We start from the raw sequence: 27,376 nt of genomic DNA, 5'->3' as shown, positions 1-27,376 counted from the left end.
TGGAGGTGGTGAGTGACAGTGGAGCACAAGAAAGGATAGGACATGATGGAGGACTCAGGAGGACAGGAAGGAGGGACAGGACATGTGGCTGATGGAGGAGCACAGAAAGGAAGGATGGGACCTGGTGGGTGTTGGAGGAGGGTGGCAGGGAAGGATGGAACACAGTAGATAACTGCAAGGGATGGATCAACAACAGAGGAGCAGTGGAAGGAGGGTTGGGACATAAAAGAAAATACAATAGGGTATGGTGGATGATGGAACATGGGAAGGAGGAATCGGATGAAAGAGCACAGTTAAGAGGGATGGAACATGGTGGATCAACGAGCAGGGATGAAAGGGATGGGACATGAAGGATGATGGAAGAGCAGAAGAAGGAAGGTGGATTTTGGTGGGTGATGGAGGACCTCAGGGTGGGAGAGTTTAATGGAGTGAACCTTAGGGGAGGCTGGGACCAGCAGGTGACCAGGGAATCACAGAATCATTAAAGTTGGAAATGATCTGTGGGATCATCAAGTCCAACTGAGGGGCACAAGGGCAGGAAGCCATGGGCAGCAGAGGAAGGGGGATGTGGGTGTGTGTGCAGGCTGGGATGGGACAGGGCAGCTGTGACAAACACCAGCATCACAAGGACAGTGCAGAGCTGAGGGGAACCTGGTGGGGGGTGACAGTGCTGGCAATCAGGACCCTTAAAAAGGAGCCCTGGTGGTGTGGCACAGCTGGGGTCAGCACATGGGGATGGTGTCAGGGACAGACAGGTGGGTGAGGAGAAGATGGGACACCATGTGTGGGCTGGGCAGCAGACAGGATGGCAGGAACAGAGGGACAGGATCGTGTCACCCCACACCTCCCTCTGCAGCAGCACTGCCCCAGACAGGACAGGCAGCAAAGTCCCCCCACCACAGCATGGGAAGGCAGCACCAAGGGTGGGGGTGAGGGGTTGCAGGGCCTTTATTCATCACACAACAAGCAGGCATGACACAGGGGTGCAGGATGGGGCGGGCAGAGAGCCTGTCATCAGGGCAGGAGGTGCCCTTCATGCGACCTTGGCATGGGCTGGTGAGAGGAAGCAGGAGGACAGGGCAGGGGCAAGCGTGGCTTTGCCCAGAACACCTTGGGTTTCACCCCAGGCTGGGCACTGGCATGTGGACAGGGGCAGAATCCACGGAGGGGCTGGAGTAGAATCAGCCACCTCCACACCTTAAGCAAATTTTCCCCACAATTTCCTTGCCAGCCTCATCTCAGCCCCCCTGGGAAATGCCCAGCACCATTATTTACAGAGTAAGACAGAACTGACCAATATTACAAATAATTAAAAGGCAGTTGTAAAAATGAGAAACCACATTCCAAAAAGTAGAGAGTTTTTTAAAAAAAACACAAACCAAACCAAAACCCCAATTATCCATGAAAATGCTAGAAACCACCCCAAAAGGATCTATGTACAGCAGGAGATTGCCCGTGGCAGTGCTGGACCCGACTCCTCCATGGCAGGCAGGGACACAGCCCGGCCCCAGCTGCTGGTGAGGGTGAGCAGCACCTGCCCTGAGTGTCCCCCACCCGGGTGACAAGGGGCCCCCAGGGGCCGGCCAGGCGCCGCAGGAGCAAAAGGCCATCGGTGCTGGGCCTGCTGGGCCCTGGCTGATGCTGGTGTGTCCGGAGACACAGGCAGTGAGTGGCTGTCGTGGAGATGCTGATGGAGGCTGCGACGTGGCAGTGATGCTGTGGGCAGCGAGCGGCTGGACAGGAGAGGGCAGCAGCCTCGGCAGCACCAGCAGTTCTTAAGAGAAACTTCGAGATGACAATGTGCAGAGGCCCTGGAAGCGGTGTACAAAGCTCCAGAGCAACGCACAGAGCCCTCAGAGTGTTGTACAGAGCTCCAGAGCAGTGCACATAGCCCTTGGAACTGTGTACGGAGCCCCTGGTGCACTGCACAGAGCCCCAGAGCAATGCAGAGCCCTTGGAGCAGTGGATGGAGCCCCTGGAGCAATGCAGAGCCCTTGGAGCAGTGTACGGAGCCCCAGAACAAGGCACACAGCCCCAGAGCAATGTGTTGAGCCCCAGGCACCTGCAGGCAGCTCCATCTGGGTGAATCCCTGCCTGGCCCCTGGCAGGCAGCTCGAAAATAGGTCAGGCAGCTGCCTCAGAAATCTCTGTTCCCTCCTGGAGCTGCACAGAGGCACCAAGGCCGCTCTGTGTGGGGTGGGTCACAGTCCCCCAGCCCCAGGAGCTCTGCAGTGCCGTGGGGCTGTGGCTGCTGCTCCCTCTCTCCCTGGGTAAGGCTTTTTCTGGTGGTGACAGAGGGACGGGCGGCGCAGACCGCGGGCCACGCTGCAGCCTCCCAACCCACAATCTCTTAATCCAATTGGTGCCTCTCCAATGTAGCTCATTTCGGTTTTTTTAAAATGCACTTGGTTTTACATTGCAGGCTGTCCGGAGTTGGGCAGAGCCAGAAGAGGAGGGAAAAAAAAAAAAAAAAAAGAAAAAAAAAAGAGAAATATGTATATTCAGCACTTGGAGGAGAAATAACTACAAGTGGCCCCAAGCAGGGAGGTGGGTGCGAGGCAGGGGCACCACAGCCCCTTGGGAGCAGGGTATGTGCACACACACACACAGAGGCACAGGCCACCTCTCCCCACGCTGTGCACCCAGCGATCCCAGCTCTGCAGCCGGAGGAGCCTGGGGACCACCTGCACCCTTCCCAGCAGCCAAGGGCCTCAGCAGCACCCCCAGAGCAGCAGGGTGGCCGGGGAGGGCCCCGCAGGCAACGCAGCCTGGGTGACCACAGGGAGCCTCCCGCCTCCTTCCTGCGGAGGGAAGCACACGCGGCCCGCGGCTGATGCAACCGCGCTGCAATGGGCCCGCGGGGAGATGCCGGCAGGATGTGCCCGAGCCCCGCAATGGGCCCGCGGGGAGATGCCGGCAGGATGTGCCCGAGCCCCGCAATGGGCCCGCGGGGAGATGCCGGCAGGATGTGCCCGAGCCCCGCAATGGGCCCGCGGGATGCTGCTGGCAGGATGTGCCCGAGCCCCGCAATGGGCCCGCGGGATGCTGCTGGCAGGATGCACCCGAGCCCCGCAATGGGCCCGCGGGATGCTGCTGGCAGGATGTGCCCGAGCCCCGGCAGGCGGGCAGCGCTGGCAGCAGCCAGAGCCGGCACTCTCCGTGCGCGGGGCCGGAGCGGCATCACCCCTCGGCCAGTCCTTCCCTAGAGCCGCCCCGCTGCGCCTCAGCCCAGCCCTCCCTGTCGACACCAGCAGCCTCCCCTGGCTGCTGTCCCTGTCTCAGCGCCCGCCAGCCCTGGGCACAGCGGGGTCTCGGCTGACATTCCCGGCGCGGTGGCACCGGCCGGGACCCCCCGGTGCCGGCTCTGCGTGGGCGGGAGGTGATGCAGCCACCCTGGCAGGGGGTCCCCACATCCCGGGGCTACCGGCAGCCTCCGGCTCCACATCTGCTTCGTAAGCGTCCCCGGGGCCGGGGGGACGTTTAGGAGACAGATGAGCCCGCGCCACCTCCGAGAGGGGCCCCGCGGGCTCAGCGCGGGCGCTCTTCCGGCAGGACAGTGGATGGCAGGCACGCTGCGTCCCCCGGCCCCCCGTCCTCACTCACTCGAGGCCCCCGGCTTCTCCTCCGCCCTGGGGGCGTCCGCGGGGTGCAGTTTGCACTTGGAGGGGGAGTGGCGGACCGCGGAGCGGGAAGGCCGGGCAAAGCACGAGGTGAGGGACTGGGAGCTGCAGTCACACGCCGTGTCCTGCAAAGATAGACAGGGCACAGCGGGGTTAGAGGGGTCAGGCACCGTGCCCGCCGCCACGGCGGGACACCCCGGGGGGCTCCGTGCCTCGTTACCTCGCTGGCTATGGCCGAGATGAGGTCGGGGTCCCGCAGGGCTGCGTCCTTACTGCCCTGGCCAGGGGACGAGGGCTTGGGGTCCTCGCAGCTGCCCTGCTTGAGGACCTTCTTGTTCAAGACGCGGGAGATGTTTTCGGCTGGGTGGTGGGTGGCGGGGCTGGGGTGCTCAGCTCTCTTGCTCTCCTCCCCAGTGGCCTCCTTCTTCTCCTGGGGGGCAGTGGGGCTCTGTGCCCGCCCGCAGACGTTCCTGAAGAACTCCTGCACGAGGCCATACTTGGGTGCTTCGGGCTTGGCACGGCTGCTCTCGGGGCAGCCCGGCTTCCAGATGGACTCAGTGCTGCCCGCGTGCTCCACCACACTGAACAGGCTGGACAGGCCATCGTTGATGTTGCTGAGGACGGGGCTGTCGCGGGTGGTGGTGGAGCGGGCCCAGGCAGAGCCATTCTGCTTGCTCTGGTGCAAGTTCCACAGGCTCCTGTCCTTGGAGGCGTCCAGCTTGGAGGAAGACCTCCTCTGGAGCTTTGGAGAGCCGTATTTTGGGGAGCAGCACGGCCGCTCGATCCTGGAGTGGACCTTATCCAGGGAGGAGGAGATCTGCTTGCTGCGCACGGACACGAGGGAGGAGCTGCGCGGGGACCAGCTCTTGCCGTGCACGCCGGCGCCGCGGGGCAGGTCGGTCTGGAGGCCCACGCTCACCGTCTGGATGGTCTGTGTGCCCACGTGGGCCAGCCCCACCGTCTGGCTGGAGGTGCTTTTCACCTTCCTCTCGAGCGAGCTGGAGCGGATGGCCTGGCGCACACAGTTGGTGATCTCCTTCATGTCGTCGCTCATGTTGCCGGAGATCTCCAGGTCGTGCAGCGAGGAGGGGAAGCGAGGCACCGGCGGCACCGCGCTCTCCCCGGCCCCGCCGTCCAGCAGCTCCTGCTGCTGCTTGGAGAAGTTGCACAGCCACTGGCTGTAGGTGCCCTCGGCGCTGGCCGACTCCTCCGGCTCCTTTGGCTTGGCCATGGTGAACAAGAACCCGGGCTCGATCATGATCTTGCCCTCCTTGTTGTGCACCAGAGGCGCCTCCAGCCGCCGCACCACGGGCGGGCTGTAGTAGATGCGGATCCCCGTCTTGTCGGGCGCCGTGTAGCTCCTCTGGATTTGTTTCTGAGCTGGGTCGTGCCCGGAGAGGCTGCTTGCCCGTGAGTAGTCCCAGGAGGAGATGCCCAGCTTCTCCTTGGCCAGGCTGTCAGGGGCAGGTTGTTCAATATTCACATATGTACAGTTTGAGGGAGGAAGGCTGGCGCTGTCCCGGATCCCATTGGGCAGCATCTGGGTGGTTGAGGATGCCTTTTTGCCCCGAGCATGGTCACCCAGCCCTGGCACGGTCTTTCCAGGGAGGTAGGGAGAACAGTCGAGCAAGCTTTCAAACTCTGACATGGAGGAAACAGACTTGGTCCTGCAGGAGATGAGAGGATGAGGATCAAAAGGAGGCAGGGCAGGGGGCTGGGGAACAGCTGAGGCACTCTGCTCCCACCCCAGTGGGACCTTCCTGGGCACCCAGTCCTGCTCCTCACAGGGAGCCCTTTGCTTCCAGGACTGTCCTGGAACATGGTTGCATCTCCCCATGACTCTCAGGGATGTCAAGCCCAGGGGCCCCTTCTGTGTTCCAGGGACCCCTTCTGTGTTCCAGGGACCGTGGAGATACCAGCACACTCACTCACCTTTTGAGGTTGGTTCCCTTGGCTTCTGCTTCAGAGATTGTCTCCTTGTCTGTGATTTTCTCATTGAGAGCCTAGGAGGGCACAGGAGAAAGCTCCAGGGTCAGCAAGCACAGGACCAGAGCACAGAGATGGGCTGGACCTCAGGGGCTGCATCCCGCTCCCCTCTGGCACCACCAGCTTCCCCACACACTGAGGCACAGCAGTCCCAGGGCTGCACAGGGCTGGCTGCAACCACATCTATTTTAAATCAGCTTTTTATAACCCCACAGAAGCTCCAGGGGTTCAGCCATGTCCTCTCATTCTCCTGGTGCTCTCCCTTGCAGCCTCATTGCTGTTTAAGGGGGTGTTAATTGGGGTTCACATATCCTCTCATCTAACCTTTAGCACAGACTTTAGCCCTAAGAGCATCCTGAGAGTTGCACCCTCTCTTACCCACCTCTTTCCAGTTGTTGCCATGCTTCTCCATTTCAGAGTGCTTCAATGCCCATGGACTGGATCCTTTCTGCAACTGGAGAATGTACTGGTCACTCAACAGGTGCAACATGAGCCATGCTGGGCAAGCAAAAGCATGAAACATTCTCGGGGCAAGCAGCAGAGGCTGGAGGACACATGCAGGATGGGGGACACCATACCTGGTTAAGTTTGTTCTGCAAGTCCTTCGCTCGCTGCTCTGCCTGCTGCTGCTCCTCCTTGAAGCGAGCCAGCAGCTCCACCTTCTCCTGGTTCCAGTTCTTCTCGCTGATCTGCAGCTGCTTGGTGAGGTCCATGACAGCACCGTAGGACTCGGCCAGGAGGTGCTGGTGTTCCTCACGCTCCCTCTTCAGTGCCACCTTCCAGTCTGGCAGCGCACGCTCCGCGATCCCTTTGCCTGCCTTTGACTCCAGCTGTGGGGACATGGTGGTGGCTGTGAGGGACCATGGCTCCAGTGTGGTGCTGGACACCTCCAGCAAACAGGCAAGGCATCCTGCTGACCAGTGCCAGTCCTACGCTGCCAGGCTGGGCAATAATCATGTCCCCAAGGATGTGACACACACAACATGGCTTGCCCATGGCACAGCCAAGCCATGGCCAGCCCTGGCTTGCAGCCACGTCATGCCAGCCGGCCCAGCAGATGGTCACTCAGCAGGACACAGGCTGAATGTCCTGCCTGCCCGGCTGTGCTCCTTGTTCTCCATGTCTCCTTGCAGGACATGGCTCCTGGAGAGGGGCACATCACCTGTAGTGCTGCCAGAGTGGATGGCACTGGGGTGCTTCCCCACAGCTGCTCTGCTTGCTTTTGAGAGGAGATATGGGAACTGGGGACTCAGGCTGTGCCAGGAGAAATCCTGCCTGGAAAGTGCTGGTGCCTGTGTTGGGGAGCAGAGCTGATGTACAGCCATGGGCTGCTGCCAACAGCATGAGTGCAAACCTCTCAGCACTGGGAGGACAGGGCTGAGGAACTTATGGGACTCATCTTACAGGCAGGAGCTTCCCCCAGTGCCCAGACTGCCTTCCCTCCACCTCCTGCCTTCCCTGCAGCCCTGAATCCCTTTTGCAGCATCCACAGGGATCCTGTGCTGTGACCCAGGCTGGGGGAGAGGTGGGCTCTGATGCTGCTCTCAGCTGCCTGGCCTCAGGGATGCTGAGCCCCTGTCCCATCCCACCCTCCCCACAGAGGAATAAAGAGCATCCTCTGCTGCTCCACAGTCAGATTTCCATGCCAGCCCCGTTGCCATGGAAACCCCCCTGCCTGAGTGGCTGCTAATTAAGATTCCCACAGTGCCACCCTGCTCCCAGCCCAGCACTTGGCACAGGGCACAGGCAGGCCCCCAGCCCCCCAGCAGGCATGGGGAAGCTCTGCCAGCCCACAGGGTGCCCAGGGCTCCCACCTGGGCGATGTGGCACTTGAGCTCAGCACGCTCCATCTCCCAGGCAGCCTTGGCCTTGGTGAACTGCTGCTGCAGCTCGCTGGCACCGCGCCGCTCCTCCCGCAGCTCCGTGCACAGCTCCTTCAGGGTCACCTTCATGTCTGCCAGAGTCTTGATGCACTCGTTGGGCTGCAGGAGAACAGGGGTGAGCACAGGCAGCAGGAGGGGACCCAGCAGGGTGGGACTCTGGGGGAGCTGCTCTCTCTGAATCCCAGCCCTGCAGGCTGCTGCCAAGGTGAGGGATGGGGGAAGCCATCAGAGCAGGGGACCATCCCCAGGGGTGATATGCTGGGGAGGAGCATCTCCACCCAGCCGCGCACTCTGAGAGGAGCCATCACCCTGTGCCACACAGCCACAGCAGGGGCTGATCCTACGCTGATCCACCCCCTGGGCTGGTGGGGACCCTGCTCACCGTGTTGGGGGTCCAGGTGTCCCCGGCACACATCTTGTTGTCTGCCTGTTGCTGCGGGGCTAGCTCCTCCTCTTCCAGCAGCAGGTACAGCTCCTTCATGCTGTTCACCTGTGGATGACATCATGGCTGGGGTGATATGGGCACCCACAGCCCCTGGGCAGGGATGGGGGACACCCAAACAGCTCTGGGCAGGGTAGAGGGCCATGAGGGACACACCAAACAGTGTGGTCTCCCCTCCATGGCAGCCCACTGTACCTCTAAAAAGTCCTCGCCCTCACTGTGCACCACCTTGCCCTGGCGCCAGCGCTTGAGGAACCACTTGAGCTTCATGAAGAGCAGGAGAAAGCTCTGCCTGAACTGCTGTGATTCCTTCACCAGCAGGTTCTTTTCCTGGCTCCAGAACTTCTGCTCCAGCCGCCTCTGCAGGTTCAGGCTCTGCAGCTCAAACTCCCGTCGCAGCAGTGCTTTCTGGTGGTCCTCCTTCAGCTGTGGAGAGACGAGTGGCTCCAGGACAGGCACTGGTGGCAGCCTGTGATGCCTCCCCACCAGGGTCTGGGCTGAGCCTAGTGCCAGCCCCATATCCCCATCTGGGGGACCTGCACAACCCTGGGAGCATGCTGGGGACAGCAGGGCCATTGAGGCAGTCCTGTGAGGGAAGCCCTGCATGGCTCCATGCCCATGTGCAAGGAGGAGTGTGCTCAGCTCTTGAAAACGGGACATGCTGTGTGTGCTCCCAGGTGACATCCAGGTCCCCAGGTGGGTCATAGGGCTCAGGCTGGAGGTGGCACTGCCATGGGCTGAGGACAGCTGTCTCCCAGGGGCAGAAGCTGTTACTTACTCACCTGGCAGATCTTCTGTGAGAAGTTGTCCACCTCGTCCTTCCTCAGCTGTCTCTCCTGTGAGAGCTGCTCCTGCAGCCCCCGCAGGCTCTCGTTGGCCTCTGACAGCACCAGCTGCAGCTCCTTCATCTGTAACAGCCCAGGAAGGGTATGGGAAAGCTGGGCTGCACTTCCCTGTGTCCCTCCCTGACCAAACTCTGCAGCTTCCCTTGTCTCCCCAGCTCTCAAAAGGGTCAACCCCGTCCCACAGCCCTGTCCCCAACCCCGCTGGCCAAGGGGACCTGGCTCCCAGCCTTGTCATACCTCGGTGGCGTAGGAATCGTTCTCCTCAGCCCGGCAGGTTTTGTAGCTCCGGGGATGGGCGGGGTCCGTGTCCTTGGTGAGGGGGATGCGGAAAGGGTCGGCGTCCCTAAAATCAGGCTGCTGCATGCGTGGGCAAGTTAATGAGAACAAACCAAAAGAGCGGGAAGAAAAAAAAGCCAGAAAACAAAACAATGGGTCTCTGAAACAGTAAAGGACTACAAGACAACAAAAAGGATGAGGAGGAGAAGGAGCTTCATCACCATGGCGGGAGACAATGCGGAAACCAAAAGGAAACACAGGATGAGGAGACACGTGGCCTGGATTGTTTGGGTAAAGGGGGAGAAAAGAGAGAAAGAGGGAAAAAATGTGCAAACACCAGTTACGGTGCCATGCAGTGGCTGGGGAGACTGGGACCTTGGGCTGGGGGGACCACATGCAGAACAATAGGACTCTGAACAAGGGAGTGTGCTCCAGAAAGGGGCTTGTGCCTGCAGCCCCGACCACCACTGACATCCCTGGACCCGGGCACGAACTGGAACCCCTGAGAACAGCAAGACAGCAGGGCATGAGCTGCTCTGCTCCAAAGGTGTTCTCCCTTGGATGCTGATCTGCCCTGAAGCCTTTGCTCTCCAAATTACCCTGCCTGGGTACCTCTGGGGATGGAGGATTCCTGCAAGTGGGGTCCCTGAAATTTGGGCTGCTTTTGGGGGCTGCAGGCTGCTCTCCTCCCACCCAGCTCATCCCCATCATGCAAAGAGCTTCTGAAACACAATGTTGGACTAAGCCAGGGAGAGCAGCCAAAACATTAGCCCCTGCTAAGGTGGGATTGCACCTGAGAGCCCCTGGCCACGGGCAGGGCAGCCTGTGCCAGGATGCCCACTGCCTCCTGCCCTGGGCACACTCTGTTGGAGCAGAGTCCTACCTCGTCCCCGGTGCCACTGGCATGCAGTGAGGTGTTAGTTTGGATTTTGCTCTGGAGAGGCAGGAGGGAGGTTACATTGGGGATCAGGGTTTGCTCCATTAAAGCAGGAGGAAACGTGGTGGCAAATAAAGCGGCAGCTGTTGAGAGGGATGTGGGAAGAAGCCGTACCTGGAAGTCAGAGGAATGCTCCTTCTGCAGCCCCTCTTTGGTGACGTCGTGGCTGCTGGGGCTGGAGAAGGGGAACGAGTCCATGTGCTCCTTGAAGCCGCTGGTGAGGTGGTCCACCTTCCTCACGAAGCAGCCCAGGTCCTGCTGGAGCACACCCAGCCGCATCAGCAGCACGTTCATCAGCTTGGCATCGCTGGGGCCATCACCACTGCTGCCCACCGCCTCGCCCAGCAGCACCCCTGCACACTCGTTGTCCAGGCAGGCCTTCAGCCCCAAGGTGAACCCGTTGGCATCCGAAATCAAGACATCGATCGCTTTACTGACCAGCGTTGCCTGGTCCCGGATGCCCAGCAAGGTCTCCAGGTCCTTGGGCTTGAGCAGTTTGGCAGGGCTATCGGGCACCTTCCCACTGCCCAGCCCCCTGTCCTGCCCGTCAGCCTCGCTGCCGCCCATGCTGTCCCTCCAGCCGGCGGTGGGGATGCACTGTGCCGAGTCCCCGGCCTCGGCGTCCGTCTCCAGCATGGGCCGGGTGGTCTGGCAGGAGGCCAGGTCGCAGCGCTGGAGGTTGGAGAGCAGCACCCTGTTCTCGTACTGCAGCTTCTTCACCTTGCCGCTGAGCTCGCTGATCTGCACCTTGGCTGTGGCCAGCTCCTCCTGCGAGGGCTCGCTGACCACCGAGCAGCTGTCCTCCGACAGTGTCACGTCCAGCTCGTGGTCCGACTTGTACTTGGTCAGCTCGTTGAGGAGCAGCTTGTTCTGGTCCTCCAGCTCCAGCAGCGAGCGCCTCAGCAGCTCGGCCTCCTCCTCCACGAACTGCAGGTGCCGGCGCAGCTCGGCCACCGTGTCCCCCGCGTCCCCACAGCTGGAGATGCCCGCCAGGAACCGCGTGTCCTGCCCCGGCAGGTCTCTGTCCCCCTGGCCCTTCATGTCATCCATCTCCGCCCGCAGCCCGCGGTTCTCCACCTCCAGCTCCACTATTCTCCGGCTGAGGATGTTGGCTTCCTCCTCCACCAGCTTGAGGTGGACCTTCAGCTCGGCCTCCCGGGAATGGGGAGAGTCAGCCAGCTCCTCCACGGAGAGGGAGCTGTCGAGGTCCCCATACAGGGACCTGTACTTCAGCAGCTCCTCCTTCATGCCATCGTTCTCCTTGGCCAGCTTGGTCAGCTTCTTGCACATCAGGGCTGACTCCTCCTTGGCAAAATGCAGCTGGCACTTCAGGTCTGCGCTGTCCTCCTGGGGACCCAGAGAGGATGGGTATCAGAAAAATGCTCCCAGGGGCCTTGGTGATTCCCAGAGAGCCCTGGGGACATGTCATCCTCCCACCCCAGTCATCCCAGGGAAGCTGCTGGCTCTGCTCCTGGAGGGGGAAGAGCTTTGAGATCCATCCTGGAAGCTTTCAGGGTGAACATGGAGACAGGACAGGAGGCCCTGGATGAGGGTGGGTCTTGCCCAAGGACACTGAGCCACCACCAGGGATGTGTGGACCAAGTCCAGCCTGATCCACAACAGGGCAGAGGGGAAGGGAAAGCTCTCAAGACTCCACAGGGTTATTGAGGTTTCCTCCCCAAAAATAGCACTGCAATGCCTTCGTTAAGGCTCTGCTCCTCTCACTCAGTCCCCCATTCTCATCACAGAGCAGAGAAGCAGCTGAAAACCTCTCAAAGTCCCAACCCCCAGTTTGCCAGGGCATTGAAAACCCAGGCAAAGCCTCAGCATCAGCTCAGTAGTCCCTTCCCAAGCTCCTCTGCTTCTCAGGACCGTTTTTCCATGTGTTCCTTTTTTATTTAGCAGTTAGGATCTTGGCTGTTTGCCCAGACAGACCGTTTCTCTGCTCTGTGAGCTTTTTGGATGGAGGACCAGGATTTCCTGACGTCCAGCTCACAGCTTCCCGTGCCCTGGGGTCACTCGAGTGCTCTGAGCTCTGGTGTGGTCAGTGCCAGGAAGGGACCTGCTGGTCCCTCTGTGACCCTCACCTCACTGCACCCACTGGAGCTGGGCACTGCTGGAGGTGGCCAAGCCCTTTGGCTGGGTGGCTGCTGACCCTGGCAGCTCTTTGCCTGGCTGAACTGACCCCCTTTTCCCTTACCTTGGCCGGAGAAAACAAACTGTCCCCTTCTATGGGTGCTCTGGACCCCCAGACCCCCCAGCCATGCCCATGCTCACCCCAAAGCCTGCAGCACTATTTACTCTGCAGGCTTCCTGGACTGCTCATAACAAGGCCAGGGGTGATGGAAAGGGGGTTCCCATGAATTTGGGATGCCATTTTATTCCCTAAATGTCCTGCTGTGACCACAGGAACCACCCTGCTGCACTTCCATGCTTGTGCACTGGGACACGACCTCACTAAGACGCATTAAAGCTGTGCCCCCTAATTAGGTGAGGAGATTAGGGGAGGGCCAGTGCGGGCAGGGCAGACATGACCTCAGTTCCTGTTTTTCCAGGGGGAGAAAAAAAAGAAAGCAGCAACCCAGTGTGTCCCTCTAGGCCTTGGCATCAGCAAAGAGACACACATGGTCCCCAAGCCCACCTGGAGTGCTCCTGGGGCCTGGGCAGACCTCAGTGTTGAGTCTGTCCCCCCCAGCTCCATTTTTGGGGAGTGCTGATGCTCACCCAGCACGGCCAGGCAGGAAAGGGGCCCAGGAAGCCACTGATGAGTCACAGCATCTGTGCCCACAGGGCCACCAGCCACAGCTGCGTGGGGACAGGGAGCTGAGGGGGGCACAGCCAGGGGCATCTGCACCTGGGGAAGCCCAGGGTTCCTGCAGCATTTGTCCCACCACACAACTGGGACCACCCTGCAAGCCCAAACTGAAGGGTCTTGGCTCCATGGGGGTGTGGGAAGTAGAGGGGGTTGGGGTTGTTTTCTCCTGCCTAGGAGGAGACAGATGAGGAGCTTTGGCCTCAGGAAGGGGGTGATGGGGGAGCCCCCTCAGCTCAGGGCAGAGCTGGCTGTAAGTGCTCTCTGGGGAAATGAGGGGAAGGATGCTGGAACCATCAGCTGGCCAGAAAGGACTCTCAAGAATGGAGTTAAAGGGAGGTGATAAATAAACACTGAAGGGGAAAGTGTTTGAGGGCCTGGGGGGTCTCTATCCTGTGGCTGCACAGAAGGGTCTGTGCCAAGAAGGACACAGGTCACCCAAACCCCTTGGGCTGCTCAGGGCTCCTGCCATGAGACACTCAGCAGCATGTCAGGAGTGTGTTTACTATATGATCTGCCTCTGTGTCCCAGCTTTGGGGGTGCAGATCCGTTCCCAAAAATAAACCCTTCAGGTCTTTTGCCTTTGAAAGAGGATTTTTCCTCTTGCCTTTCTATCCCTGCAACAGCAGCTCTTCCTCTCCGAGCCCTGGTAACAGCATTAGCGAGTCACAGCAGCTCAGCTCAACAGCAAGTGACAGCTGAAATCCTGCTGCCACCGGCAAATCCCCCTTCCCTGTGCAGCCTGGGAGGGGCAGGAGTGGTGTGGCCTCCAGCCACCCCTACAGGGACTCTCTGCTCCCCCAGACCCTGTGAAGCTCCCACACCACCCTCAAGCACAGCTGGTGGCACTGGCAGGAGGGGCACGGGCTGCAAGAGCCACAAGAGCAGAAGCAGCTTTGCAATGTAAAAGCCAAACTCCTTCAGCTCCTTACACAGGGAAAGGGTTAAAGCCGCTGCAGGCCACTGCTGCTCCATTGATAAATGAGACAAGGGAGCGGCTGAGGACAAAGAGGATGGCCCAGCACATCAATCCCTCTCTTATGCAGGGGCTCTGAGGGGCAGGAAAGCTCTGTAAAGCCCTGCAAGGAGGGGATGGCGCTGCCATGCCCGGATTTACTGCTGGTCTGGGCTCAGTCTCCAGCTGGCACTGTGACCTGGGGTTTTTGTGCTCACTGTGGTGTGTCCCCAGGTGCTGATACCTGCACTGACGGCTTCTTCTCAGTCTTGCCCAAGGAGCGAGAGCTTCGCTTCTTCAGGGAGTTCTGCAGGAGGAACAGAGTTATGAGTTATGGCACTGCACCCCAGCAGTGACAGACAGACAGACAGTCAGTGTGGATAGACATCAGTGCTGATGCTCATGGACCCCAGGAAAACACTCAAGCCCGGGTGGCTGAAGGAGCCCTTTGCTCTGAGGGAGCTGGAATGGCAAGTAACACATCATGAGGTTTGGCCAGAAATTCCCCCTGCAGGCAAATGAGCAGTGAAAGAGCAGGAGTGAGCAGGAAATGAGCCATGGAGAGCAGAGAGGCTGAGTCACTGTCCCTGTCAGGGCTGGATGGAGCAGGGAATCCAACCCCCAGGCCAAGGGACAGCTCTCAGGACATTTCAGTGTGAGAGCAGGAGATGATGACACTCCCCATCGCCTTTTCCCCAAGCAAGGGACATGTCCTGGTCCCTCAGCAGCATAGTGCTGACGCTGCTGTCAAGGTCACAGGGGGACACAAGGGACAATGTCCAGGCTAGCTGGGAGGTGGGGAAGGCAGACACAGCAATAAGGCAGACAAAAAGCACTGTAAAAATGCAGGTGCCCAGAGCACAGGCAGTTATCTGGGGAAGGGAGCAGGGGCAAGACCCTCAAGAACATCCATACAGCCTCCCATGAGTGCTGGCTGATCCATGCAGCTGCCCTGGACCTATTTCCAAGCTGGTGCTGAGGCCCAGCAGCCAAAGAAAGCAGCTGTGAAATGTAAGCTGCTGCCTGTGCCAAGGTGCCGGGCTCCAGGCTTTCCTATTAAGGCCACGACCATCCCTGGAGCTGCTGGAGCTGCAGAGCCTCTCCCAGGGGCTGGTTGTGCCACATCACATCCCACACCCCCACTGTGCTGGGGACTCTGGCTGGCAAAGGGCAGCCCCAGCCCCAAAGAGCCCCAGGCACAGGACCCTGGGGCACATGTGGCTGTCACTGCCCTACCCTGGCAGCAGCCTTGGGGTGGCCATGCCTGAGGGTCCCCATCAGGGCCAAGCTCAGTGTGGCAGGCTTGGAATGAGGCACCCAGACTGATCCCACTTTTTCCTACCCCTTTAGGAGAGAGAAGAGGGGAAAATGCCTGCGCCTTTGGGAATGATCCCCAGACAATTATCCAATTATGGGAGAAACCTCTTGGAAGGGAGGATAATCAGCCCCGAGGGGTGAGTGCAGCCCTGCACAGTCCCTGGCTCTGGCTGCTAACAAGCTCTGCCAGGCTCTGTGCCCTGCAGCAGCAGGGAGGGAGGAGGGCTTTTAGCTCACTTTGTCTAATGTTTGCCTAATTAGCACTCTGCAATCAGTGAGTAACTCCAACGCCCTTGCTAGCCTGGGGATGAGCCATCCTGAGCCCGGGGACCATCTCTGAGCCTATGCCAGGCAGCAGTGTCCCCAGAGCCCAGGCAGCTGCAGCCAGGAGCCACCCCATGCTCCTCAGCCAGGGCAAGGCAGTGCTGAGCTGACCACACAGCCATTTTCCCTGCCTGTTTTCCAAGCGGGAGAGCTCCAGCCCAGCTCCCACTGCTGCCATTTGTTATTCAGCCCGTGTTCCCGGCTGCAGGGAAACCCATTTCACGGCTGTTAACGGGGCTGCACAGCCCGGGGACAAGACACCCGTGTGGGGGACGCTGCTCCTGTCACCTGAGAGGGGATGGGAACAGCTGGGTCCTGCAGCTTCCCAGCAGCTGGGCTCAGCTTTAAGCAGGGATGGCCCCAGAGATCCCAAGCCTTGCACAGGAAGCACGGTGGGGGAAGTGAGAGCCTTCTCCTGGTCGTGTCTCCTCCCCCACACTGCCTTGATGGCTCAGCAGAGATGCATCCCGAGGCTCCCCCGGGACCAAAGGCATCCCGGGCAGTAGGGAAGTGGGTTACAAGGGCTGCAACGGATCTCAAGTCCATGCTGTCACCAGGATGCCTTTCCTGTCACCGAGGCTGACACAGATCCCAGCCAGAAGCTGGTCCCAAACACAGCATGACACGGAATGCCCTGACTTGTGCATATGGGTACATTTGTGGCTGCCCAGGACACAGAGGGGATTGTGCACCCACCCAGCTCCACAGCACTACTGGGACACCATTGGGACACTGCTGGGACATCTCAGTCCAGTTTGAAGCTGCAGGATGTGGTCAGGATACAGCCAGCACCAGGCTCTCTGCCAGGGACAGGGACCCCCCACATTATGTGGAGCTTTGGAGATGGAATTGGGCATGGCCCAGGGGGCTGGGCCGAGCAAGCGGCCAGGGACATATAAAGTGTCCCCAGTGCAGTGGGGAAGTCCTGTAGCCCCCCTGGGTGGGGCAGAGGCAGCCTGACCCTGCAGACTGGGATGAAGCGTGCCGAGGGCAGGAACTGCTCGGGTTTCACAAGCATCTGTAGCACGGTTTGTGTTTCAGTGACTCAGGCAGGGCTGGGGGATCCCATGATGCAGGGCCAGGACACCTGCTCTGAGCAGAGCCTTGGGGACACCTCCCAGTCCCCCTCCCATGTCCCCCTCACCTCTCGGAGCTTGTCCATCTCGTTCTGCACCACCTGCTTGGCCAGCTCGGTCTCGATGAGCCGCTGGCGCAGGTCCTCGTTCTCCTCCTCCAGCCTGATCCTCTTCTTCTCCACCACCTCCAGCTCATTGTGGAGCCGCACAGAGACGTCCTTGGCCACCTGGGGACACAGCAGGGCCCTCATCAGACTGGGCACAATGTGCAGGGGGCTGAGACTACAGCTCCTGGGCACCCACAGTCCTCATGCAGAGACCACCAGGTGGTTACTGAGACCCCCTGGTCCTTGTGTCTGTCCCCTCAGTCATGTGCTGTGACTGCTCTTGTTCCTTCACCAGCTGCAAGGCTGCCCAGCATCCCCATCCCCTGGCCAAATCCTGCCTTCCTCATCCCTAGCATGATGTTGGTAGATGTTCATCACCTTTTTCCCATAGTACAAAGCTGGCAAAGCCCCCAGAAGGCTGGAAGGGCTGGTAGGCAGCAGCAGAGCAGGCAGCCTGTCGCTGCAGGCAGCAGCTGTGCCAGTCAGGAGAAAGGCGAGCTGCTGCATCACATTACAGAAAAAACAGCAGCTGCCCAGGGATGAAGGGTGCCTACATCTACCCCAGAGCTCCCCCTCTTCAGACCCCTGCAGGGGAGCAATCCTCAGCATAAAGGGAGCTTAATAACACAAAACATTCTCTCCTGCATTTGCAGGACAGCAAAAATTGTCCTAAATGCCACTGGTCTCCTGCACAGCCTGGGATATCAGCACTGTGGAGGCAGCAGCAAACCCTGCTGCAGGGCTGGGGGATCTCAGGCCATTGGGTCGGGCTCCTGTTCCCCCGAGGATGGGCTGTGCTTTCTTTCCCAGAAAGGGAGAAGCTGGAGGGGGTGTTTTTTGGCAGCAGGCACCCAAGCTGGGGAGGGGACTGACGGGTGGTTTGGGGAGGGGATTGGGGCCCCAGCAGGGATGGGCAGCGAGGCAAGTTCACAGCCCCACACTTGTGGCATGTCTTGGCTCCAGGACTGGCTGTTTTCTGCTCAAAAAACAAAGTTAGTCCTTGAGCTGTTGCACATCCATCCTGAGCTGTCTCCGACTGCCACCGCACCCGCTCTTGGCAGCAGCCTCGTTGGTGAGAGCCCTCAGCAAACACTCACCAGGCTCCTTGAGGGTGAAGCAACGTCACCCCGCAGAAATCCTCTTGTCCCTGCCCCAGCCCCGCGTGCCACCATGCCTGGGGCTCTGCAAGGTTTTCCCGATGGCCGAGAGAAGCAGCTCCCAAGCCTGCAGGGTCCTGGTCCCCACACTCCCTCTCTGCACACTCCATCCTGCAGTGGTGGCCCCATCACATCCCCATAGGAGTAGGATAAGGGAGCTCAGCCAGGGGCACAGGGCTGGGCTGGGTTCCAGCCTGAACAGGATGAGCCTCACATATGGCACAGTCAGGCAGTGCTGTCCCTCTCCACCACCAGGACCTCCTCAGATCACCTGTGAGCTGAAAGCACTGCTCCCCACTTCCCACATCAACACTGCTAGCAGGGAATTATGATGTCTCCAACAAAACCGCACATCCCCACAAACTGCACATCCTCACAGAGCTCCCTGCACTCCGACACTCCCTGCCACCTCCATGCCCACAACTCATCAGAAACCCCCTCTGGGGGCTGCCTGGGTGGGGAGGTGCCATCCTGGGCTGACCTTGACGTCCTGCTCCAGGCTGTGGATGAGCTCTCCGTCCACCTGTCCGGTCTGTGCCACGCGCAGGCTGCGGCGCTCGGCCTTGCGCAGCCGGTACTGCAGGATGCGGCACGTCTTGCTGGCCTGGTCCAGCTGCTGCCTCAGCTCCTGCAGCTGGTACATGTCCTCCTCCATGTAGACATCCCGCATCTCCAGCATCTCGGCACGCAGCTCCTCGATCTCATCCTGTGGAGAGGTGTTGTGTTAGAGCCCACAGCTTGCTCTGCCTGCTTTTCCCCTCTGACACCTCCCCACCACTGCCATCCATCCATCCCTGCATCCATCCATCCATCATCATCCATCCATCCCTCCATCCCATGAGCCATTTTCACATTTTCACTTGGCCCTTGGGCCAAGCCCAGTCCTTGCAGGAAAAGGCTCAGAGCCAGCTGGGTGCTGTCAGACAGGGGTGAGCCAGTCACCCGGTGTGGGGGAACAGCAACAAAAGCGCCTGAGAGTATTTCTGGTAAAAGAAAGAGGAAGGTGGGGGAGGGAGAGGAGCTGCAGGAGCAGCTCAGGCAGCAGCCACGGGGAGAAAAATTAGGTTATCTTTGGAAAAGATGTGTCAGGGAGGCAGGCGAGGGAAGGAGGAGATGGCAGGCGAGGACAGCTGTTAGGAGAGGCAATGTGGGGACATGAACCACATGCCACCAGTGCTGGGGACCAGCAGTTGCCCCTTGTTTTGCCACCAAGCAGCAGTCTTTGGGCTGGGTCCTCTGTTCCACCTCTTCCAGTCTCATCAGCTCTCCCAATGACCTCCTCCAGCACAGCAGAGCCTCTGGCACAGTGCAATTGCATCACTGTCACAGCAGGCCAAGGGTGACATCCTGCTGGCACCAGCACTGACCCAAAGCCTCCTCCAGGGCTGTGGCACATGACTACTGTGGGGTCCCCAGGGCCACCTCCTCATGCAGAACAGGACTATGGTCACTGGGCATGGTCAAGGACTGTCCCCTCTGGTCCCTGGGGACTGACCAGGCTCTGTCCACGTCACCATGAATATGGTGTCAACCCAAACCTCCCAAGCAAACACTGCAGCCACCACACCAGCTGTTCTTCACAAGACCCAGTGGGACCAGTGATCCCTCCTGGGAAGGGATCAAGCATCTGCTTTCCTGCCAAAACCCCTGCCACTAAAGACCTCCTGACACTACCAAATGTGACTGCCACTGGAGAAGTGAGTGGCTCACCCTGCCAGCCTGCACCATGGCATGGTCAGGGAAGGAACAAAAGGATCTGGCACAGGCATTGGGGATGCTCAGCCCCGATTCACTCTGGGCAGAGGGGACAGGGGACTGCTCCCCACATTGCTATGACAGTGACCTAGAGCCTGAGATGGCAGCTCTGTGCTGGCTCTGCCAGGCTGGCACAGTGGCTGCCACACTCACCCGGCCTGACAAAGCCCCAGCTGCAAGAACTCCCCGAAAGGAGAAGCCAAGCCTGAGGAAAGGGCTGGCAGCTGCAGGGACAAGTCACAGTCGCTCACTGTTGGCTTTAAACACTTTGTGACAAAGAAGGAACATCAATTAGACAATCCCAGATTATCTCCTGGCCTGGGCTGCCAGCTCCATGGCCACCAGCGTCCTGTCACCCTCCACTGCTCTGCTTCTCCACAGGGGGTCCTGAGAACAGATCTGCTTCTGTTTTGTCTCACAACAGAAACAGCCCCGAGGCTTTGAGATGAGCACGGGGGTCCTGGGAACACTGGGCCAGGCTGTTCCAGGGACAGCCAGAGACTGTCCAGTGAAGGGGCATCACTGCAGACATGCTTGATAAAACCTCCTGGACATGTCAGGTGTGAAACCTCCCAGGGACAAACCACATGTCCTGGCAGACAGCCCAGCAAGGGCTGGGATGCACCCTGGGGTGACAAACTCAGCTGGAACCCCCCACCAGCACTGCCACCTCCCACCCAGTAGGGCCACAGCTTTGGGGTCACCAGGAAAACCCCCATAAACCAAAGCAGCCTGGAGAGCTGGTTTATGGCATCTATTCCTTGGGAGCTTTGATAGGAAAAAGAGGCATTATGGATTGCAGGTGAGCAGGTGCACTGCAGCAGGTGGGGGAGAACAGCCTTTCACCACCAAAGTCAGGCCAATCGTGGCTTGAATACAACTGCAATCCTCCTTCAGTGCTGACCAGCCCAGCTCTCACTTGCCATGCGGCTTTCCCAGGCAGCAGCTGAGCAGGGCAGGGAGCAGGGACCTTGGAAAAAACCCAACCACATCTTGAATTTGCTGGAAGGAAGCCTGGGCTTGCCCTGCTAAGAGCTCCTGCTTGTTTATGCTTTGGGTTGTAGCAACCGTTATTTTAGGGGGAGGCCGTGTCCAGCCTGGGCAAAGCCTGGATGTACAGCCATGGAGTGGGGCTGGGGGGATCTGCAGCACTGGGGGCTGGGAAAGCAGTGCCTGTCTTCATTCCAGCTGCAGGAATTCACCCACATCCCGTAACACAGATAAATCCTCTGAGTGGATGCAGCCTGGCAGGCGCACAGCCTGCCCCAGTTTGCCCCACGGAGGCAAGCCATGGTGCTAAACCACAGTAAAGGGATTAGGATTGGAGAGAGGAAAAATGTCAGCAAACTGGAAGAGAGCTTAGAGGACAGAACTGATCTGCAAAGGCAGCACATGGGGTGCACTGGGGTCACAGCTTCAGGGGTCTGCAATAGCCATGGAGGCTCACCCTTTGCACCTGCACATTTTCTGGAGTTGATGCCCAACTCAGCAAAAAATCCATTTGGATTTAGGTGAGAGCAGAACCAGGAGAGGGGAGGAACCCCACAGAAACACCCCAAATTCAGAGGTGGCATTGAGCATGGAGCACTGTAAGTGATGTTAAATGAAGTGTGGAACACCGGTGAACACAAGTGACCACCAGTGACACCAGTTACCACAAATAACACGAGTGAGACCAGTAACACTGGTGACCACCAGTGACACCAGTAACACCAGTGACAGGAGTGCAACACTGAGAAGGAGATAAATTACTTCTCTCCAACACAAATGCCCCTGGGGGCTGCCCTGCTGGGCCACTTGCCCTGTAAACAACAAGGTGCCCATCTCTGTGGAGTCACAGCCTCCCAGCCCCATGGGCTGCTCCCCTGCTTGTCCTCCAGGATCACCCACCACTGCATCCCGCTCATCCCATCTCTGCAGCAGCCAAGATTTCACAGTGTTTTTACACCAGAAATCCCCTGTCTCGGAAAGAACGCTGGGAATCTGCAGTCCAGAGAGACTCATTTGAATGCCCCAGGGATCGTGTGCAGAAGCAAACACCCCATTTCGTGGCTGCAGGAGCCAGGTTATGCTCAGTGGAGCAGCTCAAGAGACAACCTCCCTTCAACCTCCTCTGCACAAACCTCGGAGACACTGTCTCTCCCCGGGGAGATTATTAAGGAAACTAAGAAGCGGAAAGGTGGGATGCAAACTGCCTGTCTCCAGCTCAGGAAAAAGAAACCATGCGTTTTTACAGCAGGAGGAGGCAACAGCTGTGTCCACACATGCACTTGAAGGACATCAGCTCTTTCAGGAAGGGCTGAGCTTTAGGGTGATGACCCTGAGCAGTGACAGGGCAGCAGAGGTACCAGTGGAGACGGCAGAGCACACCTCAGAGTGCAGCCCAGCCCTGTTACAGGTGCAGAAGCCGAATTAAATCCTCGGATCCCCTGCCCAAAGGGAGTACATGCTGACTTTGGCACCTGCAAGAATGCAGCAAGCTCTGAGCAGAGTACACACACTGTGCAACCCCAGCAGGACCTGCTATCTCCAAGAGGCAGAAAACAGCAAGGGACACAAAACAGGCTCATGCAGTGCAGCAATGGCTGGCTGTGGTGCTGCAGGCAGCACAATCCCTTTGGGGCACAGCCAAGCAGCAGCAGCCTGCCTGTGGCGGGTGTGGGCATTATTTTGGGGGGCACAGCCCTGCCTGCACCCTCCAGCTTTCCCCCCAAAGCTCAGCAGAGGAGGAGGAAGGGTGGGGGCTGCCTGGATGTTTGGCAGAGGCGCCTTTGTGCGGCGCTGGCAGCGGGTGTGCCTGCGGCTCGCCGCGGTCCCCGTGCAGAGAGGGGATTACCGTGCAGGAGAGCAACAAGCACGCCTTCCTCCCAGATCACAGCACAAAAGCAGCAGCTTTCAATTAACTCTGAGCGCCCGTCAGGCAGCACGGGGAATTATGCCTGAATTTGCTAGGGGAAAAAAAAATGAAATCAGAGGGGATTTTTAAAGGAAACTGCCCAGGGTGCTCAGGCATGTCCCCTGCCAGCAAGGGGAACCCAGAAAACGTGATGCAGCACACCACAAGGCCATGCCAGGGTGCAGTGGGTGGAAGGATGGGCAAGGCACAGCCATGTCACACACAAGGGTTTCTCTGCGTGCATTAACAGCAGCCCTGGCCCAGCTCTGGCAGCAAACACCGGCCACACTGGAGCTCAGTGCAGCAGCCTGTGCGCTGATCCCTGCCCCTGGCTGGCATGGCAGCTCCCCCTTGGCAATGGGAGTGAGGGAAAAATCAACATTTCTCAGCTTTACACCTGCCCCCATAAATTACCAGGCAAACAGCTGGGGGCTCTCTGCAGCCCAACCCATGTTGTGCACAATCTGAAAAGGCAGGAGGCTTCAAAACCCCTTCAGGGTGGCTGCTTGACAGAGCTCTGTTCCCCAGCTCTGCAGGTGGTTTACTGGGACTCCCAGGCAGGGTCCCTGCCCCTGTGGCCAGGCAGGATCTGGGCAGCAGCAGAGCAGGGACTCGGTGCCAACCAGGCTGCCCAGACACAGCCCCCAATACCCCTGTGGGATGTTCTGAGAGCTCTTGCTGGTGGCATGACTACCTTGGGGGAAACAAGGCACCCAGCCACTCTGAATGTTTCTCCACAGAGCTGGGAAATGCATGTGAGCCCCAGGGGATGTGGGACACCTCAGGGCAGGCAGCAGGAGGGGGACAGGCAGCAGGAAAGGGCAGGCAGCACTGCTCTTGCCTCAAGCCCTTCCATCGGAGAGCAGAGAAAAGGGTTTGCAGGCATCCCCTCCCCTTGCTCCAAACCCTCCCGTGCCCACTCTTTGTCTGCCTGTCCCTCTGCAGCTGCTGCCGTATCACATCTCACATTTTCCAGCCTGCTGAGCAGGGCTGGGAGCTGCTCTCCATCGCACGGCTCAGCAACAGCCAGCCAGGGCAAGGACACCAAGCCACCTCCTCCCTCACCAGCCTGCCAGCCTGCCTGTGAAAACAGCCCTTTTTGGGGAAAGGCTTGGAATAGCCCCCTCAGGGGGATCACAGCAGGTGCACAGGCCTGAGAGCAGGGACAAGAGGAGATCCCAGCCCGCCCAGTGCACCCAGAGTGGGAGGAGAGCGGGGCCTTGCACAAATCTGGGCTGCAAAGAGAAATGGGTGAAGTGTGCCTAGAGAAGTCGGTTTTATTATGGCAGCCGAGGGAAGATGGGACGTGAGCTGGCACTGCTGGAGCTCTGCTGGGAAGCTCCCAAGCCCAGCGTGCATCACACGGGCGTAGTAGCACCACACACGCCTGGCTCGTGCCAGAACGTCACCAAAGCCCTCCCACCCCCAAAAATCCTCATCCCGCTCGAAATACGCACTAGGTTTTAGCTGGTGCTGATGAATACGTGAAAAAAATACTCATTTGCAGCTTTTTGGGTGAGTCCTAGGAAATAAGTCACCTGGGATCAGTCTGATTCATCCACACCCGAGCAGAGGAGAACTGCATGGCAAAATGGGCAGTGCCAATCCCTCAGGTTAGGGCTTTATTTTTGTTTTAAGTCCTGAAATGCCTGAATTTTTAGCACAGATGGCACAAGCCAGCACTCTGCTGCAGCCCAGCCCAGTTTCCTGCTCCTTGCTGGAGAATCTAGGGAAAATCTTCCAACATTTTTTGGAACACAAGAGGTGTGTGCTCTGGGCTTCTGCCCAGCTGGAGCCAGGGCAGCACCCCAACCACCTCCTGCTCCAGAGTGAGGAGAAGCCAGCTACAACACGGAAACACGGATATAAGCAGGATGCATATGTCAGGGAGGAGACACAAGTGCTGGCAAAGAAGGGACCATGCCACCAGCGTCCCCATGGCCGTTCTTGGTGCATGCCTCCAGCTGCTCTCCCCTCTCCCACTGCTCCTGGCCAGGGGATTTGAGCTGCCACCCCTCAGGGCAGGTAAATCACTGCCACCCTGCTGGCCTGCAGCTTGTCAGGAAGGAATTCACGGAAATGGAGGAAGCTCTGCTCTGTCTGCAGGAATGGCAGCACTCACACCGTGTTCTTGGAAACCCAGGGGCCTCATCTGTGTTTTTCCAGCTCCCAGTAAATCAAAGCCCTTAAGCTGTTGCTGCTAATTCTGGCAGGAGTTGGGACACCAGCTGTGAACTGGGGCTTTGCTAATGGACAAAGGGCCTGATTGAGCATCTTCCAGCGCATCACCCAGTGCCTACCTCGGGGCTGGAATCCTGACACTTTCACAAACTTGGGCAGCAGCAGAGGAGAGCTGGCCTGACTTCCCATCTGTAGGACCCAAAGAGCAGCTGGGGAGACTTGGTACCCAGCCCCGAGCTCACCAGGAGGTGACTGCCCAAGCAGCTCAGCCACAGCTCCACCCTGAAGGAGAGCAGAGGGCACAAAATCCCTGCAGCCCCCCAGGATGTGGCACCTGGTGGGTGCTGGTGCCCATCAGGCTGATGTGTGACCAGAGGTGGGACTGCTCTGTGTCCCTGTCCCCTCACAGCACATCTGCCCTGGCTCAACCACGCCTCTATGAACCAGTCAGACCCAGAAAAAGGCCCCAGGGAGCAGAGGAACCATTGGGAAGAAGAGAGCTGGAAAATGTCCCCAGGGTCTGGCAGCAGCAGCAGGCAGGGAGAGCAGCAGGGAGCCATGCCCAACTGCCAGGCCATGCCCAGCTACACGGGGTCAGGTTATGCCATAGTGTGTCCCAGGATACCCAGTAGGGCTGAGCACATCCACACCATGCTGAGCTGTGCCTTGCTAGGCTGTGCCAGCCCAGGCTGTGCCAAGCCTTGCCATGCCAAGCTGGGTCCATGCAAGGCTTGGTTGTGCTGCACCCAATGTGCTGTGCCAGGGCAAGCCATGCCCAGCCGGGTCATGCCTGGCTAACCTGGCCCATGCTGTGCCAAGCCATGAACACTGAGCTGAGCAGTGCCCAGCCACACCACACTGGACCATGCCCAGCTGGGCCATGCTGTGCCAAGCTGAGCTCTGCCCTAAGTTCAGCGTGGCCATGCCAGGCTTAGACAAACCAGGCCTTACATCAGCCATGCTGTGCTGTGCCAAGTCCAGCCCAGCCACGGCACTCCAGGCCGGCCCTGGCTGTGCCACGCTCAGGGATGCCATGCTGGGCTGAGCCAGGCCAAGCCCTTCACCCAGCCATGCTGTGCTGTGCTGTGCTGTGCTGCTCAACTGAGTCAGGCCAGGCTGAGCCAGGCCATCCTGAGCTGAGCTGTGCCCCGTGCCTTGCCCTGGGATGCTGAACTGCACCAGGCTGGACCTGAGGATGCTGTGCCCCACTGAGCTACACCTTGGGAGGCAGTGCCATGCCACGTCATGCCATTCCCAGGGATGCTGTGTCATGCTGAGCCATGCTTTGGCATGCCATGCCATGCTGTGCCATGCCATTGTGATGGCAGGGGTGCTGTGCCATGCTGCCCTGTGCACGGGGATGCCACACTGCGATGACAAGGGATTCTCTGTTGTGCCCAGGGATGCTAAGCCAGGCTGACCCCTGCCCTGGGATTCCACACCATGCCATGCTAAGGCCAGGGATGCTGCACCTCGCTGAGCCATGCCCTCAGATACCCTGCAAAGCTCTGGGACGTTAAACCACGCTAGAGCCAGGGATGCCGACCCTGACTGACCCACGCCCCGGGATGCCATGCGGTACCACTGCTGCCCAGGGACACCGTGCCACACCGAGCCGTGCCAGGGATGCCACTCCACACCGAGCCGTGCCAGGGATGCCACGCCACAACCGTGCCCACCTTGAGATAGTCGTTCTCGGAGCGCAGGTCCTCCAGCTCGCGGAGCAGCCCGTCCGTGCCGGCGTCCAGCAGCTCCTCGGTGAGGTCGGAGAAGGCGAGCGAGGTGCTGAGCTGCAGGCGGCTGCTGCCCACCGAGGCGGCCGAGGGCTCCTCGGGCAGCGGCGACGCCTCTCCGGCCGAGGGCGGCGGCGGCGGGGCGCTGCCCGGGGACTCGCCATCGCTGCCGCTCAGCCCCAGCTCCAGCGACAGCAGCTTCGCCTCCTCCGAGGCGCTGCAGTCCGACACCTCCGAGCTGCTGTCGGTCAGCCCGGCCCCCGGCCCGGGCCCGGGCACCGAGCGGGGTCCCGACGCCGCTCTCCTGGCCCCGGGGGCCGCCGTGTCGGCTCCGTGCCGCCGGCCCTTGGGCCGCACCGCCCCGCGCCCCGCCGGCCCCTTGCCGCCGGCCCGGGCCCCCGGCGGGCCCCGCTTGTCGGGCCGCCCGTCCTTGCCCCCGCCGGGCCGCCGCGGATGCGGGTGCGCGCCGCTCGCCGCCAGCCGCGGGGCCGCGCCCGGGTGTCCCCCGCCGCCCCCGCGCCGGCCCTTGGCCAGCGACCAGCCGGGCACCTCCTTGGGCCGGGCGGGCGACGGCGCCCGCTGCGCCTTCTTCTTCCTCTCCGGGAGCGGCGGCGGCGGCGGCGCGGGGGGCCCCGGCTCGGCCTCCATCTCCCGCTGCGCTGCGCTGGGCTCGGCCCCGGCCCCGGCCCCGGCTGCGGCTCCGGCCCGGCCCGGCCCCGGCTCCGCCCGCCGCCGCCGCCGGGCGGGGACGAGCGCGGGCGGCGAACAAAAGGCGGCGGAGGGAGAGTGGGGGGAGGCGGGGGGCGGCCGCGCTGGCGGCAACAGCGACCCCTCCGCCCGCCCGGAGCCGCACCAGCCCGCCCTGCCGCCGGGCCCCGCTATCCCCCACGGAGGGGAGCATTCCCGGTGGATGGAGCATCCCCGGGGTGAGGGGTCCCCTCCGGGTGTCTCCAGCAACGCGTGTCCTTTGGGAGCCGTGACACGGCAGCTCCCCCGCAGAGGGTCCCTGGAGCATCCCTGGGGACAGGGTCCCCTCGGGTGTCCCCGCAGACAGGTCTCTGGGGTGCTCCTGCG

At 60.1% G+C, this 27,376-nt stretch overlaps 1 protein-coding gene across 1 annotated transcript; it reads right to left on the bottom strand.

Moving 5' to 3' along the window:
• Nucleotides 1-1,998: 1,998 nt before the first annotated feature.
• MTCL2 (microtubule crosslinking factor 2) lies at nucleotides 1,999-26,321 on the bottom strand. Its single transcript, XM_083873340.1, has 16 exons — nucleotides 26,249-26,321; nucleotides 18,219-18,443; nucleotides 16,542-16,700; nucleotides 14,001-14,063; nucleotides 10,104-11,336; nucleotides 9,014-9,133; nucleotides 8,714-8,839; nucleotides 8,127-8,357; nucleotides 7,872-7,979; nucleotides 7,421-7,588; nucleotides 6,185-6,436; nucleotides 5,989-6,060; nucleotides 5,553-5,623; nucleotides 3,841-5,287; nucleotides 3,604-3,745; nucleotides 1,999-2,423 (listed from the first exon to the last, which is right to left on the bottom strand). The coding sequence occupies exons 2-16, from the start codon at nucleotides 18,414-18,416 to the stop codon at nucleotides 2,395-2,397; spliced, it is 4,419 nt and encodes a 1,472-aa protein (XP_083729466.1). The 5' UTR covers nucleotides 18,417-18,443; nucleotides 26,249-26,321; the 3' UTR covers nucleotides 1,999-2,394.
• Between the last annotated feature and the right edge of the window lie 1,055 nt (nucleotides 26,322-27,376).

The sequence above is a fragment of the Zosterops lateralis genome (assembly GCF_965231275.1).
Source record: "Zosterops lateralis genome assembly, chromosome: 16".
NCBI classification, from domain to species: Eukaryota; Metazoa; Chordata; class Aves; order Passeriformes; family Zosteropidae; genus Zosterops; species Zosterops lateralis.
Note: the sequence above shows the minus strand (reverse complement) of the source record. Positions and strands in the feature narration are given on the sequence as shown.